Source organism: Aspergillus homomorphus (genome assembly GCF_003184865.1).
Source record: "Aspergillus homomorphus CBS 101889 unplaced genomic scaffold BO97scaffold_10, whole genome shotgun sequence".
In the NCBI taxonomy this organism is placed as follows: domain Eukaryota; kingdom Fungi; phylum Ascomycota; class Eurotiomycetes; order Eurotiales; family Aspergillaceae; genus Aspergillus; species Aspergillus homomorphus.
The window spans coordinates 230,244-244,935 of NW_020291896.1; the positions used below are offsets into that span (position 1 = coordinate 230,244).

The window sequence follows — 14,692 nt, forward strand, 5'->3', positions numbered from 1 at the left end:
AGATAGAGAAAACCCAAAGAGGAAAGCTAGTCACACGGACCACCTTTTCTTATCCTCTCCAGTTTCAAACTGGCTGTTGAACCTAAGTTGAATCCACTCTTTCTGCTTTTCCCTCCACGCCTTGGAGGCAAAAAAGTCAAACAAAAGAGAAAAGGTAAAAAAAAGATAAGCCCAACTCGTTTTCTTACAACCACCTCGACTCGACCACCACACCATCTTCTTCTTCACTTCATCTTTTCTCGTTCTTATTGAGATCGAGTCAACAAGAATACTAACTACTCGACTTACCACTTGCAACTCCGTTCTCTTTCTTATCTTCTAAGTTCCTCCCCCCGCCGATGATTATCCGACCGTCGCGTCGCTCGACCATCATCACCATTACTACTACTTCTACTACTGCGGGTTGACACCGACAGCTATTCAACCCTCCGAGGTCATTACTTCCACCTTCTTGCGACTACTGCAAAACAAGCTCCACTCCTCCACTTTCCACCACCACTTCTGTACTTCCCCTGGCTTAACTCGCGCCTTCTCTCTTTCTCTCTTCTCTTCTCTTCTCTCCTCCCCTCCCGTCCGACCTACCGTGCCTTTTTCCTCTTTATCGCTTTCTGCTACTCTCTTCTCTTTCTCTTTTTTATTCCCATCTCCTCTCCCGACCGGTTCTTTCTTGAGACCAATCCGCCCGCTCCCGCCTACCTACTTTCCAGGCCTGACATGGTTCACTCAACGAGCGAAGAACGTGCTGTACATCTGACTCGAGAGGCTGTTGAATTGGTAGATGCTGGCCACCGTGAGGTATGTCTGACTCATTTGTTTTTTGTTTTTGCCCCTTCCCGTTCTTGTCTTTCCATGGAAACTCGATGTTTGGAAGCCACTCGTGTCGCTGCGTCACTTGCGACCGGTTCAGTTGGCTAATGTTCTTTTCTTCATCTATCGCAGGCCGCTTCGCGGAACCTTCGAGAAGCTCTCGCCCTAGCGCCTGAGCACCCAGCAGTCAAAGAAGCTTTCCTGAAAATCCAGGAAGAGGAGGGAAATGGTCACCACCTCCTAGACCTTTGCCGTCGCTATACTTCAGGGAAGGACGAACTCGCGGGCAAAGATGCCGCCCTCTACTTGCGCACCGACGGCCTCAAACCGCCCGAGGAGGTCGCACTGGAATGTGTCAAGTTTATCTTGGCACAACACCCACATGCCTTGTCTTCGCTGCAGGACGACATTATCTCCGGTCTAGTCCGCCAGAGCACAAGCGTGCGCCAGCACTTCTCCAACCAGCTCCAGGTCTCCGTCACCACCTTCTTCGACGAGATTTACGAAAGAGGCGATGCCGCTGCAGTTTGCCTTGATACTGTTGTCCTAGATCCATCCGTATGGCCATCGCAGGACGCTCGCTTGCACTGTGAGCGTGAGCTTTTCCAGTTGTTCATCGCCAAGCTCATGGAGTCTGGTCACGATATGGATGGTCGCTCTCTCAAAGGAATCGCGCGTCTGCTGGCTGTCGATGCGGTCAAACTGCAGGACTTGGTGGATGACGAAAGTCTCGACGTGATTCTGTCGTCTCTGGATTCTCGCCTACCTCTCGAATGGAGGAGTCAGGCCACGCTGGCGACAGTGAGATATTTGGAGGTCTCGAGAGAAGTGGGCCAGAGCCGATTCTCCAACCTAGTTACCACCAAGGTGATCAAGGGCCGCAGTGACGGCTTGATCGAGGCCTTCTCGGCAACAGCCGCCGTGTTCCCTGTCATCCCGGAGGCTGCCGCGGCTCTTTTCCTTTCGGAGAGTTTCCTGGCTGCTCTCGCGCCCTTGACTTCCAGAGATGCGAAAAGCCGAAAGGTTGAGACACCGTTCTTGGAACTTCTGAATGCTGCCTGCGTCAACAAAGCTTGTCGCGAGGCCATTTTCAAACATCTGTCCACCTGGCTCTCTCATCTGCTTACCAATGGTAGTGATCAGAGCTCTGAGTTAGCAGCGGTCATCCTTGCTAAGGTTCGGACTTCCGCGCAGGTCGCGCCCTCTGAAAACAACGGCAAGGTCCAGGATGACGACATCCGGGTCAACGAGCTAGTTGATCGATTCAAGGAATCGATGTCGAAGCGTAAGGGTGAGAACATGGCTAATGTCTTTGAGGGGTTGGCGTTTGCCTCCGTCAAGCCTGCCGTGAAAGAGCAGCTTGCCAAGGATCCAGCTTTCCTTCAGAACCTCATTCGAGTATTGCACGAAAATTCTACCGTTCCGTCAGTCCTCTATGGTGGCTTCATGATCATTGCAAACCTCACCCAATTCCTTCCCAACCTGACAGAGGAGCAGAAGAAAGTATCACAGCTCAAGTCATATGCTGAAGCATCCCCAAAGGCCCGCAATGGCCCCGATCCTCTCGACGATGAGCAACACGTCATCGCTCGTTGCACCGCACTCGTCGAAGCGGGACTTGTCAATCTCCTTGTTGACTGCTTTAAAACAAGTCTGCCGTCTGTGCAAGTTCTCATGAGCAAAATTCTCCTCTCCTTGTCTCGCGATCGGAAGTCTCGTGGGACCCTAGCGCAACAGGGTGCTGTGAAGTTGTTGATTAGTATGTCGACTGTGAAGCAGGGCTCAACTCCCAACGAAACCGTTGGGAATGCTTCTCATGCACTGGCGCGGATTCTGATCTCTGTCAATCCCGCGCTTGTTTTCCCGAGCTCTGGATTCCCTCAAATTACCTCTGCCATTCGACCTTTGACCGCACTTCTTTCCGCCCCAGAGACAATCAGTCTTTCCACGGAGCAGCCGCGGGACTTGCTCCCAGTCTTCGAAAGCATGTTGGCTCTGACCAACTTGGCGTCCCACCCCGACGAGACCGCCCCTGATGCTATTGTTCGTCAGGCCTGGCCAGTCATCGAGGATCTCCTTCTCTCCAACAGTCCACTGGTGCAGCGCGCAGCCTGTGAGCTAGTCTGTAACTTGATGACCTGCGAATCCGGGGTGGTGAAGTTTGCGGACGGCTCGAAACGTGCTGCTCAACGTCTACATATCTTGTTGGCACTCACCGATACGGATGATCTCGCCACCCAAAGTGCCGCCGGTGGGGCCCTTGCCATGTTAACTGAGTTTGATGCAGCTATCGCGGGGATTCTGGAACGACCTCGTGGCGTTCAGTTGTTGCTTGGGCTATGCCAGGAAGACGACAACGGGCTTGTACATCGCGGAGTGGCCTGTGTCAGGAACTTGACCTGTCTTGCCACCGGAGACGTTGGTCGTCGGGCTCTGGAAGCGGTCAAGTCGAACGGTGGCATCGACATCTTGACGAATGTGCTGAAGAAGACCAAGGATCCCGCAGTGCTCCAAGTCGGTGTCGAAGCTCTCAAGCCTTTGGTGGCATAATCTTCCTGCTGCATGGGGAGTTTATCATGTTGACCTTAGCTTGTTTTCGGTGTTTCCTACCTTTCTTTCTTCGTGATTTGTTCGATAAAGCGTTGTGAGTTTGTGATTTCAAGGCTCGCGTCAAGGGTTTGGTGTTCTGTGGGGTTGTCTGGTTTTTCATGGCGTTTATCACCTGCCTGCCTGACCTCTGGTGTTATGACGTGTTGTGTGATCTTTCTTAACGAATATAACTGGTCTAATGAGCGTGGGGAACGGTGGCCGGATTTCTCGACGCATCGGGGAAATTTGTGTGTATTTGTCCCTTTTTGAGTCCGCCATAGACCAGAATGATGTGCTTTTCTCTTCATCTCAAGTCAAGACGACCTTGATAGCCTTTTATCTTGATAGCTTTTCTATCTTGAATGAAAAATTTTTCCACGAAATGTGCTTCAGTAGCGTTTGTCTCGTAATATCCAAGTCAGAGGATCAAGCGTGGTGTAGGTGATAAATGGGCTTCCAGGTTCGATTGCCGAGGGAGTCGAAATGGGGGAATGCGGAGTAACCCCGGGGCCCAGTCTCAGGGAAGTAAAGTGCGGGGTCACTCACCAAGTGGAGACGGGGACGAGCGAGAGGGAATTTCGAGGGATCCAGCCCCTTGGATCTGTCTGTCTTTCCCGTATGAATTCTGATGCCTAAGAAGGGATGTTTGGGATATTTCTCTCCAGCGAAGGATACAATACCATTTCCCAAGTGTTCTGCCATGCTACCTGCTGCCAGAATTCCCTCATGGGCCATATCATAATCGTAATGGATCCGTTGAGCCTTGGGTCTTTTCCAATGCATTGTAGGCGCGCTCCTGGTGTCCTGAGTAAACAGCCTGTGTGATTGGGGACCAAATTGACGATAGACAAGAATCCTTTTTGGAAAAAGAGTAAGATAGTGGAAGAAGAGAAAGGAAAATTCATTGAAGAAAGGATGAATTGACGAAAGAAAGGGGGAGAAACAACCAACCTGGAGGTAGGAGAGGTATCCTTTCTCAGTGCCCCTGGTGGTCGAAAAATCGCGCATGCAAACATAGACCTGGCAGGCCAGACACCACACACACACACCACACATACTTAACTCACTGGCACTGCAACCTGGACCCTTGCCCGGCTGCTTTGGATCTCATGGATGTGATTTGTGTAATTCTTTTTTTTTTATCTTGTTTCGCTGATTTGGTTTCCGGGCTTTCTTTCAGATTGGTTTATTTTAGGTGTGTTTGTGGATGCTTGATGTCCTATATTTGTGGGATATTTCTCCTATGAGGAGAGGTTACGGTCCTTGGGGCTTATGGTGCTTGGATTAGGGGTGCGGATTCCATTTCAACTGTTTTGTGTGTTTCATGGCGCTATTGGGTTTTACTCTAGCTTTTTGGTTTCTTGCTTGTTGATGAATGCAATCATTGTGATTGCGGTGTCCCTCTGGTTCCGGTTCTCGTGTAGTGGCTCTTTGGTTTTTAAAGGGATTTTGAGTATGGGTGATGACTAGCTTGTGATTTCATAAGATAAATGTACCTTCAGCCATGCTTGGCTGGTTTTAGTTATACACTTGGTGTCTAGAGAGTGGTGTCGAGGTTATAGTCGCTGCGTTTCTTGTCGGTAGTTTCGTGTTCCTTCCAATCGGTGGTGCCGTCGATGGTATCCTCAGCATGGTGTGTGGTAGAGACTGAGCCAAACTCAGGTGTCGGGAGAGCAACGAGACCAATTACCAGGCATGGTCTTGCTAGCAGGCCTATAGACTATCTCGGCGATGCAATGGGATCGGACCAGCCTGACCAGAACACAACCCGGGAAATTGAGAATCAACTCCAGCTAGTAATCAGACAATCAAGCCTGAGAAGCATATTGCAGGGTGAGATTGTGGTTCCGTGTGCTCCGGTATCGTCGACCCTCCTCGTTGAGGAATGTTTCAGCGCGATTTCGCCATATTGCTCGTGTTCGAGATGGTAGTATTCCCACATGAGCCGTCATTGTAGATGAGACGAAATGCAAACTAATGATCAGGGAATTAGCCACTCTGCGATTGTATCAGCGAGGTATCAGAGCAGGAAAGTTAGCAGTTGCTATCGCTCTCGTTTGAAATATCTTCATACACCACTGCAGCGAAGTGGCCGATGTTTGCATGTTGAAGAGATGGGAAGCGAGAGACGATGCTTGACGAGCTCTGAAGGCGGTCAACAGAGTTGATTTCAATCAAAATTACCCCGCATACCAGTGGGGCAACGTGCCAGACTCAGTTTCTTGCTGCTGTTCTAGAATTTTCACAGAAAACTGGTTGCAAAAGTCTCCTCAGGATTCGGACGGAACACCATGGCCCTGTCACCCTGGGCGGAATAGCAAAGGAACAGTATTTGGATCTTCGATTCATCGATTCTCTGCGGAGTTTTCCTCATTAGATTGACTCTCTCAAGCTCATTCCTTGCCATCTCGGCAACAGTAAGCACAGAAAGTTGAGTTACGTCCGCAGCGAAGGATGCCCACATAACGACTGACTTGCACTTGGATAATCGATCCCTAACCCTTTATAATACACTGCAAGCTCAATCGATAATATGAGGCTAATCTGTTAGCTCGGTTTGCCGCCGGACTCTGCTGCGCCATGGAGCCTTATCGATGCGGCTAGAACACCAGCGTAACGCTGTATGTGATATGCACCACCTCCACAGCTTGACTATCGCAAATCATTTGTCAATGTGTTATAATGACCAAACTACCTTGACTAAGCTATACAAAGCCAGTGCGAAATCAGGGCCGTTGGATCTGTCCTGCCGCCCGCCTTCTTGTGTATGCACTTAAGACAGCGAAAAACACTTTGCAAATCGACTCGATACGGTGATCAAACCTGGGATGTTCTCCGAGGTTGGGTCGATACCACAAAACACAAGCGACGGCCTGCTAGCTCGCAATCGATGATGGAGCTTGCGAACTAAGATGGTTCGACTTCTATTTGTCGTTGAGCAAATTCTGAGTACCGCGTGCGCTTCGTCGTCTGCAAAACGTGAACTGGTATGCTTCTACGCCAGCCGCATATCAGGGGAGGAGAAGCTTAACTGAGAACATTGAGGCTACACTATACACTACTGCTGAAGCAGTGCAGTCTTCGCATCGCCAGGGAAACCATTCCTTTGATCGACTCCATTAGAACATCAGGCTTGAATGTCACGAATGAGTTGAGATACGGCCACTCAATACACCAGCCTCGCGACCTGAGGGCCAGTTTTCGCAAGCTTCTGCAAGGTGACACCGTGCGAGCTGTCTTCGGAAACAGATTGTGCCCACCTGCAACATGATCGTCATTACGAAGACAATCATTCGGCCAAGGTATCATGCCCAAACAGACTATGCTCACTCGGGTCATATTGAGAATGCATAGTTGCGCCATCGTTGAGCAAGACGTCGTTTGCCTCAGTAGAGGAGTCGGTGCTTGCCTGTGGTCGGATCCTTCATGGTACGATGAAATCCTCCCTCGATAAGATAGTGACCATGCATCTTGAGTTCGTGACACAAGGCACCACCAAGAGAAGGTAGTCGTCGAGAGTGGGAACTGCGGTCTCATATACCAGGATAAATGGATACGCAATTGCTGTGCTGATTCGTGGACTCCATTCTCAAGAGAATGTGTGGATAAATACTCGTCTCGACCAACGATACTGCTTCAACATAGCCGGTCTGGCTGCCACCACGCATCATTCAATCGACGATCTCGTCCAACAAGCTGTGCTATCATGATCGAAAGGCTATTCTTCAACACCCGAAGGATTAGTCTAGCAGGGCGGATTTGTCCAGGATACTCTTGTGAAGCGACCATTGCACGCAATATACCTCTGAATTTTGCTGTACATGGAGGCCTTGCGGTGGCCTGAGGCACTAACGAAAGTGGGTCTATAGGAACGTTCAACGCTCACATATTCAACAACATAGCCGCGGTGGTGTAGTGGTATTAACATTGCAGAGCCCCCGGGGTCTGGTACCTAAGCGGGTGGAGTGCAGATTCTGGGTTCGAGTCCCAGTCGCGGCATCCTTTTTTGCGCTGTTGAGAGAAGGAATGGTGTCATTGCGATGTCACGGTCAGGTAGACGGGTGGTCATCGGTAGGAAGGGGTTATGGGAGGAGGAAGCCACGGGAGCAGGGGAAGCTATGGTACTAAGTACCGGCTGTATGGAGGGACAGAACAATCACGAGCTAACATTTGGACAAAGCACAGAGGGCTCCCTTCAAGGAAGTATGCAAATGCTTAGGGCATATGGCCCTTGAACTTCTACTAAAGTATAAGCCTCGTTGATTGGCAATACGTTGTGGAGGGAAAGAGCATAAGGCGCCGCGGGCTGAATGAACCTGAGTCAGCTATAAGACGTCGCCCTATTCGTTGCATAGTTGATAAGAAGGAGCCCCGTGACCGCAGGAATTATACAATACTCAGCATCGCGGGCAGTGAGGCTATTTGGAGATCAGGCAATCGATATGTTACTTCAAGGGGTATAAACCTCGTACAAACAGTAGTGCTTGACTCTGTAGAGGTAGTAAGCGGCATCAGAAGACCCATAGATATCACATGATACTGGTTTCAATCACACCACCAATGCTCAAGTTTCAAGGTATAGGAAGGATGCTGGTACTGTGATAATGCACTGAAGAAGAAAGGATGTTTCCTGGAGTCAATAGAATGTGCAGGAGCCGATCACGCTGGAAGGAGGGTCATCTGACTTGACGCCGAGACCCCGCCTTTGAGGAAAAGGGTACAGGCGTACAGCGTTCGATAACTCCTGCCCTGCAACAATCAATCTTATATTGAGTTATCCACAATACCGTCTGGGTGGGAGATTGCAACACCGTCCTTCCAGAACCTCGCGGTCACAGGCTTCACGCTAAAATAGTTTATCGAGCTCTTCGAACTTCGAATGGATAATGCCCAGCCACGACTCGCACCTCCCCTCCCCTCCAAACGCATCTAGCCACAAATCAGGATGGAGTGACAGTGAGGGGAACGATGATCATCGCTGCGAGGGAATATCCCCACCCGAAGGGCCTCTGCTTCTCGAATCCGCCATTGTCCGGCCGAGGAAGCAGCGGGTCACCGGACTCGTCGCCTATGGACGGCTAAACACCGACGGTTGACAATCTAAAGGCTTAATCTGCGGATGGGGGGGAATTCAACGCTATTGGCAGACTAGCACCGTCGGGCTTGCGCGAGAACATCCTGGTGAGAAAATAAATTGAAGATAGGTAGGAGAAGGGAAACCCCCTTTATCGAATACTCCGAATTGCTCACGATCAGCAGCAGGCCACCGCTATTTGACCTGTTTCTTAAGCTCCAGCTCAAAAAGTTCACTCTTCATCATCATTGCTGGGCTGAACCACTCCTCTGCGGAGAGGGACGCGGACAAATCAGGGAGCGCCCGGCGTGCAGGAGATCCAGCCGCCCGCGTTCAATGGTCATTCCGCCCCGGAATTCCTCTTCTACTTACGTCGGGGTGGGTCCCCTCATTCCCTCTTGGGTTAGCATTGCCTTCTTTTTTGTCGGATCCCTTCGATCATATGTCTTGGCTGACTGTAGCACGTGCTGATAGCTCGGTCCTTTCCTTTGTCGCTTGGTCCTTCAGTCCCAAGGATTTCAAACTGTATATCACCGATCCGTGGCTCCCTCTCTTTTTTTTCCTTCAATCTTCAAATACCCCCGGATCTCACTCTACTTCGACCCTTCAGGTTTTTCCCACTGCCCCCTTCTGACAATGACTTCGCGGTAAACTAACATATGGCGTTGTGTTCGAAGTCTGATCTGTCCTTTTCCTTTTGTCTGTCCTAGATCCACTTGTTCTCCATTTGATCATCGTTTCGTCAGCCCTGTTCACTTCCTTGGTTGAAGGCAGCTGGCTCCTAGAAGATCTCTAGAAGCCTCATATTCCACCTTCCGCCCCCCAATCCCTAATAGTCCGAAGCGACCCCAACAATCCCTCCGAAAATGAAGTTTGGACGCAACTTACCTCGCAATGTGGTTCCCGAATGGAGCGCAAACTATATTCATTACAAGGATTTGAAAAAGCTCATCAAAGCTGCGGCGGAGAATGTGAAGGCTGGCCATGAGGCTGACCTTGCAGGTAAGTCTTTACCCTAAATTGCTTACCTGCGCTGTAGAGTGCCATTGCTAACCCAGGTTTTAGGATTCTTCTACGCTCTCGATCGAAACCTCGAGGATGTCGACTACTTCTATAATAAGAAATACGCCGATTTTGCGCGCCGCATGAAAATACTGGAAGAACGGTATGGCCCGTCACTGGACGGCCGCCAGCGCCTCGATGCAGAGGAAGTGGAGGATTTGTTGGCGGCATTGCTCGAGCTACGTGGCCAATGGCGCAAACTACAGTGGTATGGCGAAGTCAACCGTCGGGGCTTCATCAAAATCACCAAGAAGTTGGACAAAAAAGTCGGGGTCCAGTCACAGCAGAAATATCTGGAGACCAAAGTTGATCCAACTCTCTTTGCGTCGAACCCGTATATCACCCAGGCTTTGAAGAAGATCAACGACCGTTTATCAGTCCTTGGGGAACAGAAGATCAACGATGATGCCAGCTCCACGCATTCGTCCCTGTCATTTAAGACCGGCCGATCTCGTCCGCATCTGAACCTGCCACCTAGTATGCTACAGGCTGTCGATGAAGCGTTGCGCAAAAATGACACGCATGTCCTGCTCGAGCTACTCGAGACACTGAAGGCGGCTGCTGACGATTCGGGGGAGCACATTTTTCCCAAAGTTCTTCAGAGCCTTCTCCAGAGATCCATCTATTATCGCGCAAACGCTTGCATTACAGTGTTGCTGAATCGCATGGATACCCTGGACGAGGAGGATGATATCAACAAGCGCAACTGTATTCATCGGCTTGTGATCTCGATCGGTCGAGCACAGTCCTCCACCGACTCGGAGCAGTCTGCGTCTATGGTCCTGGACTTTCCTTTGGAAACGTCGAATTACATCACTCCCGCCGCGATGCCGACTCTGCAAGCCCCTCGTTCGGTATTGAAAGAGGAAGATTTCCCCCAACACCTGGAAAGATCCGATCCGCCGGTGTCCCTGTTGCAACATATACTGGATCAACTTCGTCCGGAGCAACGCAGTGCTTTGCTTGCGAAGGATATATCCGGGCGTACCCCGCTTCACTATGCAGCACAATATGGGTTCAAGGTTGTGTGTGAGGTGATCATCGAGCACTTGCAGGCGTGGGATATGTTTGATGTCAACGAGGGAATTGATGGCCCAAATTGGCAAGACAATGATGGTTGGGCTCCGTTGCACTTGAGTGTCGTTGGTGGTCACCCCTTGACTACCAAATGTCTCCTCGAGTCAGAAAATTGGCACGGAGCTAACAAAGACAAGGCGAGGATCCGCAAACAGGTCTCGCGCTCGAGTGCTGTGTTAGCTTTGGCAACGAAAGCCAACTTTGTCGATATTGTGCGGCTCTTGGTTGAGGCGGGAGTGGATATCAATTACCAGGATGACCAAGGCGAAACTGCACTGCATGTCGCTGCTCGCTTTGGGCATCATCTATGTGCGGAAATCCTGCTACAGGGGAATGCGGAACAGAAGGCCGATCCCGAGCTCGCCGAGAAGACGTATGGATGGACGCCTCTGTTTGTCGCATGCGTGGATGGAGCTTTGAGTGTAGTGGAATTGCTGATCGAAGCAGGCGCCAAGCTCGAAAGACTTGACTCCTCTGGGTGGACAGCAAAGGAGCATGCGGCTTTGAGAGGTCATCTGGATATTGCTCGATGCCTTGCAAAGGTGACGCCGCCGCCAGAGATCAGTGAGGCGGAGCCTGTCATTCCTGTTCCAACTGCCACGTCCGCTCCGCCATCTCCTCCACTCTCTTCCTTGGCTGATAGACGGTCCAATTTACCTTCCAGCAACTCCTCGCTGCGTAACGCGGAGCCTATCAAGACTTTTGGCCATCGGTATCTCACCGATGAGTCTATGGTACTAGTCAGCCTGGGCACTATGGACATGCGCAGCTCCGCCGAGGCTGTCAATCTTGACCGAATCCCTATGCAAAGCGCCCATTCCACCCAGCTCGACACTGCCCTGTCAATTGTCGTTTCCGCCAGTGGGGCTCGAGGGGAGCCTGAGATCATTGATCTTCCCGTTCAAGATAACATCTCCACTGAGCCCATCGTTTTCCACGCTAAAGATGCTTCCAAGGTTAGACTCCTGTTCGACCTGGTCCCGACCTACGCTGGCTCGAAGGACAAGATCGTCGGACGGGGTGTTGCCTTGCTTTCGAGTATCAAGCCCACGCTCGGATCTCACCGCATCAATCTCAAAGGTGACTCCACTGTTCCCATTGTGGCAGCGAACACATTGGAGGTGATTGGCTCGGTCACCTTCAACTTTTTGATAATCACGCCGTTCAAGCACCCCAACATGACAATCACCGGGGACCGAACGTACTGGAAGAGTATGAGCTCGACCATGGTGATCGGGCATCGTGGTCTGGGTAAGAACTTTGCTAGCCGCAACTCGTTGCAGCTCGGCGAGAATACAGTGCAGTCATTTATCGCTGCCGCTAATCTGGGCGCCTCCTACGTTGAATTCGATGTTCAGCTCACCAAAGATCACGTACCTGTCATCTATCATGATTTCCTTGTCAGCGAGACGGGCATTGATGCTCCGGTCCACACTCTCACTTTGGAACAGTTTCTTCAGTTGGGAGACAATAAATCGGCCCGTCGCCCTGGGTCTCCGCCTCGCACACCCGACAGTTCTGGAGGAGAGAAAGGCTACTTCAATCCTCGCCAGCGGTCTATGTCTGTTGGTGGTTCTGAGTATGACCCATCCGAACTGAACGAGAAAATCAAGCATACCCGTGACTTCAAGAAGAAGGGATTCAAAGGCAACAGTCGCGGCAACCACATTCAAGCACCCTTCGCCACGTTGGAAGAGTTGTTCAAGAAGCTTCCCAAATCCGTTGGGTTCAACATTGAGCTGAGTGAGTATCCTTCCGTTGAAAGAACAGTTGCACGAGGATCTGACCAAGGTCGCCAGAATACCCCATGCTCCACGAGAGCGAGGAGGAGGAGATGGACACGTATGCAGTGGAGTTGAACTCATTTGTGGATACTGTTCTCACCAAGGCCTATGATATGGGCCAGGGGCGCAACATGATCTTCTCCAGCTTCAACCCCGACGTTTGCTTGCTGCTGTCCTTCAAGCAACCATCCATCCCCGTGCTCTTCCTGTCGGACTCGGGAGCCTCTCCTGTCGGCGACATCCGTGCTAGCAGTCTGCAGGAAGCAGTTCGTTTTGCATCCCGATGGAACCTGCTCGGTGTTGTCTCGCAGGCTGAAGCTCTCGTTCTTTGCCCACGCCTCGTTCGAGTGGTGAAGGAGTCCGGGTTGGTGTGTGTGTCTTATGGAGCCATCAACAATGAGCCGGCCAACGTCAAGGTAAGTAGCTAGTTGTACGAAAAGCCCGTCCTCTCTAACACCTTCCTACAGTTGCAAGTTGCCGAGGGAATTGATGCGGTCATTGTGGACTCAGTGCTCGCCATTCGGAAAGGACTTACCGAACACGAGAGCAAGGGCGAGACGCCGGGAGTTTCACCGCTGCCCAGTCCTTTGGCCCAGCCTACGTCAGGTGCTCTGCAGGAGTCAATCACGATTCCCGTCCTGAACCAGACGGAGGAAAAGGACGGTCACCTTCACGTGAAGCAGGAGGCGATCATCTGAGCCCGCTTTCGGTGGTGATATGAGAGTGGCCAGCTGGACATTCGGCCCCATTAATTACACATAGATTGCACCCGGGAGATTATCCCCATCTAGAACTCGATCACGTTTACGTTTGTCCTTGGCGGACGGATAGTGGGTAGTAGTAAGCTTCGCATAGCTTGTTAGATACTCCTACCGCGACTCAGATGGCACGAGAGAGATAGGACCCCACCGCCCTGCCCTATTGCGATTCGCCCCAGCATGTAGATTACTTGTCCAGCAGCAGCAGTTTTGATACGGTGGTACTACCGGATAGTGAAGCCCCCATCGACCCTGATATCCGCGCCATTGATCATCCCGCTCGAGTCCTTTACTCGTCAGCCGCGCCACTAACCGCGTTCTTACAGATAACTATACTTACCTGACAGAGAAACAGCACCGCATCCGCAACCTCCTCCGGCAGCGCAAACTTGCCCGTTGGGATAGATTTCAGGAACGCCTCTCTGACCGAGCTCTCCCCCCACGCCTTCTTCCCCAGCTCCGTCCATGCCACGGTAGGCGATACCGAATTGGCCGTGATACCGCCACCCGCCCACTCAGACGCCATACTCCGCGTCAACCCCAGCAAGGCCGCCTTGGACGCACAATACGCCCCATGCCGTGGCAGCGCCACATGCGCCGCCTGGGAAGCGATGTTCACGATCCTACCGGGCGGGCATACATGGCCATGTCCCCCTCCACCTCCACCCTTACCCCCGCCCTCATCAGCTTCCGCCCTCTTCCTGCTCTGAAAATAAAGCCTCGCAAACGCCTGCGCACACAGCATGGGTCCCAAGACATTAGTAGTAAGATGCCTAACCGTCTCCTCAGGCGGGGTACTCTCCAAGTCACTCAACGATACATATCCGGCCGTATTCACCAGGATACTGGGGAACACGCCGCCGGCGGTGTTCTGTGATTGTGATGGTGATGGTAAGTCTCGCGTACTTGAGGCAGGGTCTACAAGCTCCCCCTCTAATTTGGTAAATGCCGCCTGCACCGAGTCCGGCGAGGTGATATCGCATTCGTAGGTACGGATGGTCGGGTCGTGGCTGTTGGATCCGTAGTTTGTCGTGAGGAGGGCGTCGACGCGGGAGGCTTCGAAGGGGGCGTATAGGAGGGCGAGGTGGGCGCCTTCGTGGTGGAGCTTTTGGGCGATGCTGGTGCCTAGGCCGCCTTTATGGGGTTCAGATATAGTTGATTAGTGGGTGAGTTGGGTTGAGTTGGTTGTGTTGGATATGGAGATAGAGGGTGGGGGTTGGTGGGGGGGGGAATTTACCTAGACCTCCGGGGAGGATCGCCAGTCTGCGGGCGAAAGCCATGGTTCTGTTCTCTCTGTTTGTCTGTCTGTGAGGGGAGGAACTTATCTATTCACAAGGGATATCAGTCAGGTACTAGAGTATATCCTGTACTTAGTACTGGTAGTAACACTTTATGTAATATATAGCAGAAACAATGATAATGATGATGATGATGATGATGATGATGATGATGATGGAGAAGATAACTAGCTAGATACTAACAGAGATAGGAAGCAACACTAGTTCAGAAATACAGTGTAGTATTCCAAGACTAATTCTTGC

The 14,692-nt window shown here is 51.4% G+C and overlaps 5 protein-coding genes and 1 non-coding gene across 6 annotated transcripts; 4 read left to right on the top strand and 2 right to left on the bottom strand.

The window, feature by feature from the left end:
- The first annotated feature begins 403 nt into the window (after positions 1–403).
- Positions 404–3,590, top strand: BO97DRAFT_17254 (UNC45-central domain-containing protein). Its single transcript, XM_025690313.1, has 2 exons — positions 404–795; positions 940–3,590. The coding sequence occupies exons 1-2, from the start codon at positions 715–717 to the stop codon at positions 3,355–3,357; spliced, it is 2,499 nt and encodes an 832-aa protein (XP_025553171.1). The 5' UTR covers positions 404–714; the 3' UTR covers positions 3,358–3,590.
- BO97DRAFT_17255 (uncharacterized protein) lies at positions 3,591–4,299 on the bottom strand. The gene has a single exon (XM_025690314.1). The coding sequence runs from the start codon at positions 4,177–4,179 to the stop codon at positions 3,823–3,825; it is 357 nt and encodes a 118-aa protein (XP_025553172.1). The 5' UTR covers positions 4,180–4,299; the 3' UTR covers positions 3,591–3,822.
- A 2,998-nt stretch (positions 4,300–7,297) lies between these two features.
- BO97DRAFT_t96 lies at positions 7,298–7,395 on the top strand. Its single transcript has one exon. It is a non-coding gene; the product is annotated as a tRNA-Arg (tRNA).
- A 1,283-nt stretch (positions 7,396–8,678) lies between these two features.
- BO97DRAFT_17414 (uncharacterized protein) lies at positions 8,679–9,229 on the top strand. The gene is made up of 2 exons (XM_025690329.1): positions 8,679–8,872; positions 8,945–9,229. Exons 1-2 carry the CDS (start codon positions 8,807–8,809, stop codon positions 9,119–9,121), a joined length of 243 nt encoding a protein of 80 aa, XP_025553173.1. The 5' UTR covers positions 8,679–8,806; the 3' UTR covers positions 9,122–9,229.
- A 107-nt stretch (positions 9,230–9,336) lies between these two features.
- BO97DRAFT_412811 (glycerophosphocholine phosphodiesterase) lies at positions 9,337–13,091 on the top strand (the record flags this gene model as incomplete). The annotated part of the gene is made up of 4 exons (XM_025696257.1): positions 9,337–9,472; positions 9,536–12,352; positions 12,409–12,809; positions 12,861–13,091. The coding sequence occupies 4 exons, from the start codon at positions 9,337–9,339 to the stop codon at positions 13,089–13,091; spliced, it is 3,585 nt and encodes a 1,194-aa protein (XP_025553174.1).
- BO97DRAFT_441928 (putative short-chain dehydrogenase/reductase) lies at positions 13,085–14,639 on the bottom strand. The gene is made up of 3 exons (XM_025698215.1): positions 14,389–14,639; positions 13,492–14,285; positions 13,085–13,438 (listed from the first exon to the last, which is right to left on the bottom strand). Exons 1-3 carry the CDS (start codon positions 14,429–14,431, stop codon positions 13,376–13,378), a joined length of 900 nt encoding a protein of 299 aa, XP_025553175.1. The 5' UTR covers positions 14,432–14,639; the 3' UTR covers positions 13,085–13,375.
- Between the last annotated feature and the right edge of the window lie 53 nt (positions 14,640–14,692).

Coding starts and splice junctions, on each gene's coding strand:
- BO97DRAFT_17254 (XM_025690313.1), top strand. CDS start 715: ATGGTTCACTCAACGAGCGAAGAACGTGCTGTACATCTGACTCGAGAG. Junction 796..939: donor TAGATGCTGGCCACCGTGAG/GTATGTCTGACT, acceptor CATCTATCGCAG/GCCGCTTCGCGGAACCTTCG.
- BO97DRAFT_17255 (XM_025690314.1), bottom strand. CDS start 4,179: ATGCATTGGAAAAGACCCAAGGCTCAACGGATCCATTACGATTATGAT.
- BO97DRAFT_17414 (XM_025690329.1), top strand. CDS start 8,807: ATGGTCATTCCGCCCCGGAATTCCTCTTCTACTTACGTCGGGGTGGGT. Junction 8,873..8,944: donor GTCCCCTCATTCCCTCTTGG/GTTAGCATTGCC, acceptor ACGTGCTGATAG/CTCGGTCCTTTCCTTTGTCG.
- BO97DRAFT_441928 (XM_025698215.1), bottom strand. CDS start 14,431: ATGGCTTTCGCCCGCAGACTGGCGATCCTCCCCGGAGGTCTAG. Junction 14,286..14,388: donor GATCCTCCCCGGAGGTCTAG/GTAAATTCCCCC, acceptor AACCCCATAAAG/GCGGCCTAGGCACCAGCATC. Junction 13,439..13,491: donor CGGTGCTGTTTCTCTGTCAG/GTAAGTATAGTT, acceptor TGACGAGTAAAG/GACTCGAGCGGGATGATCAA.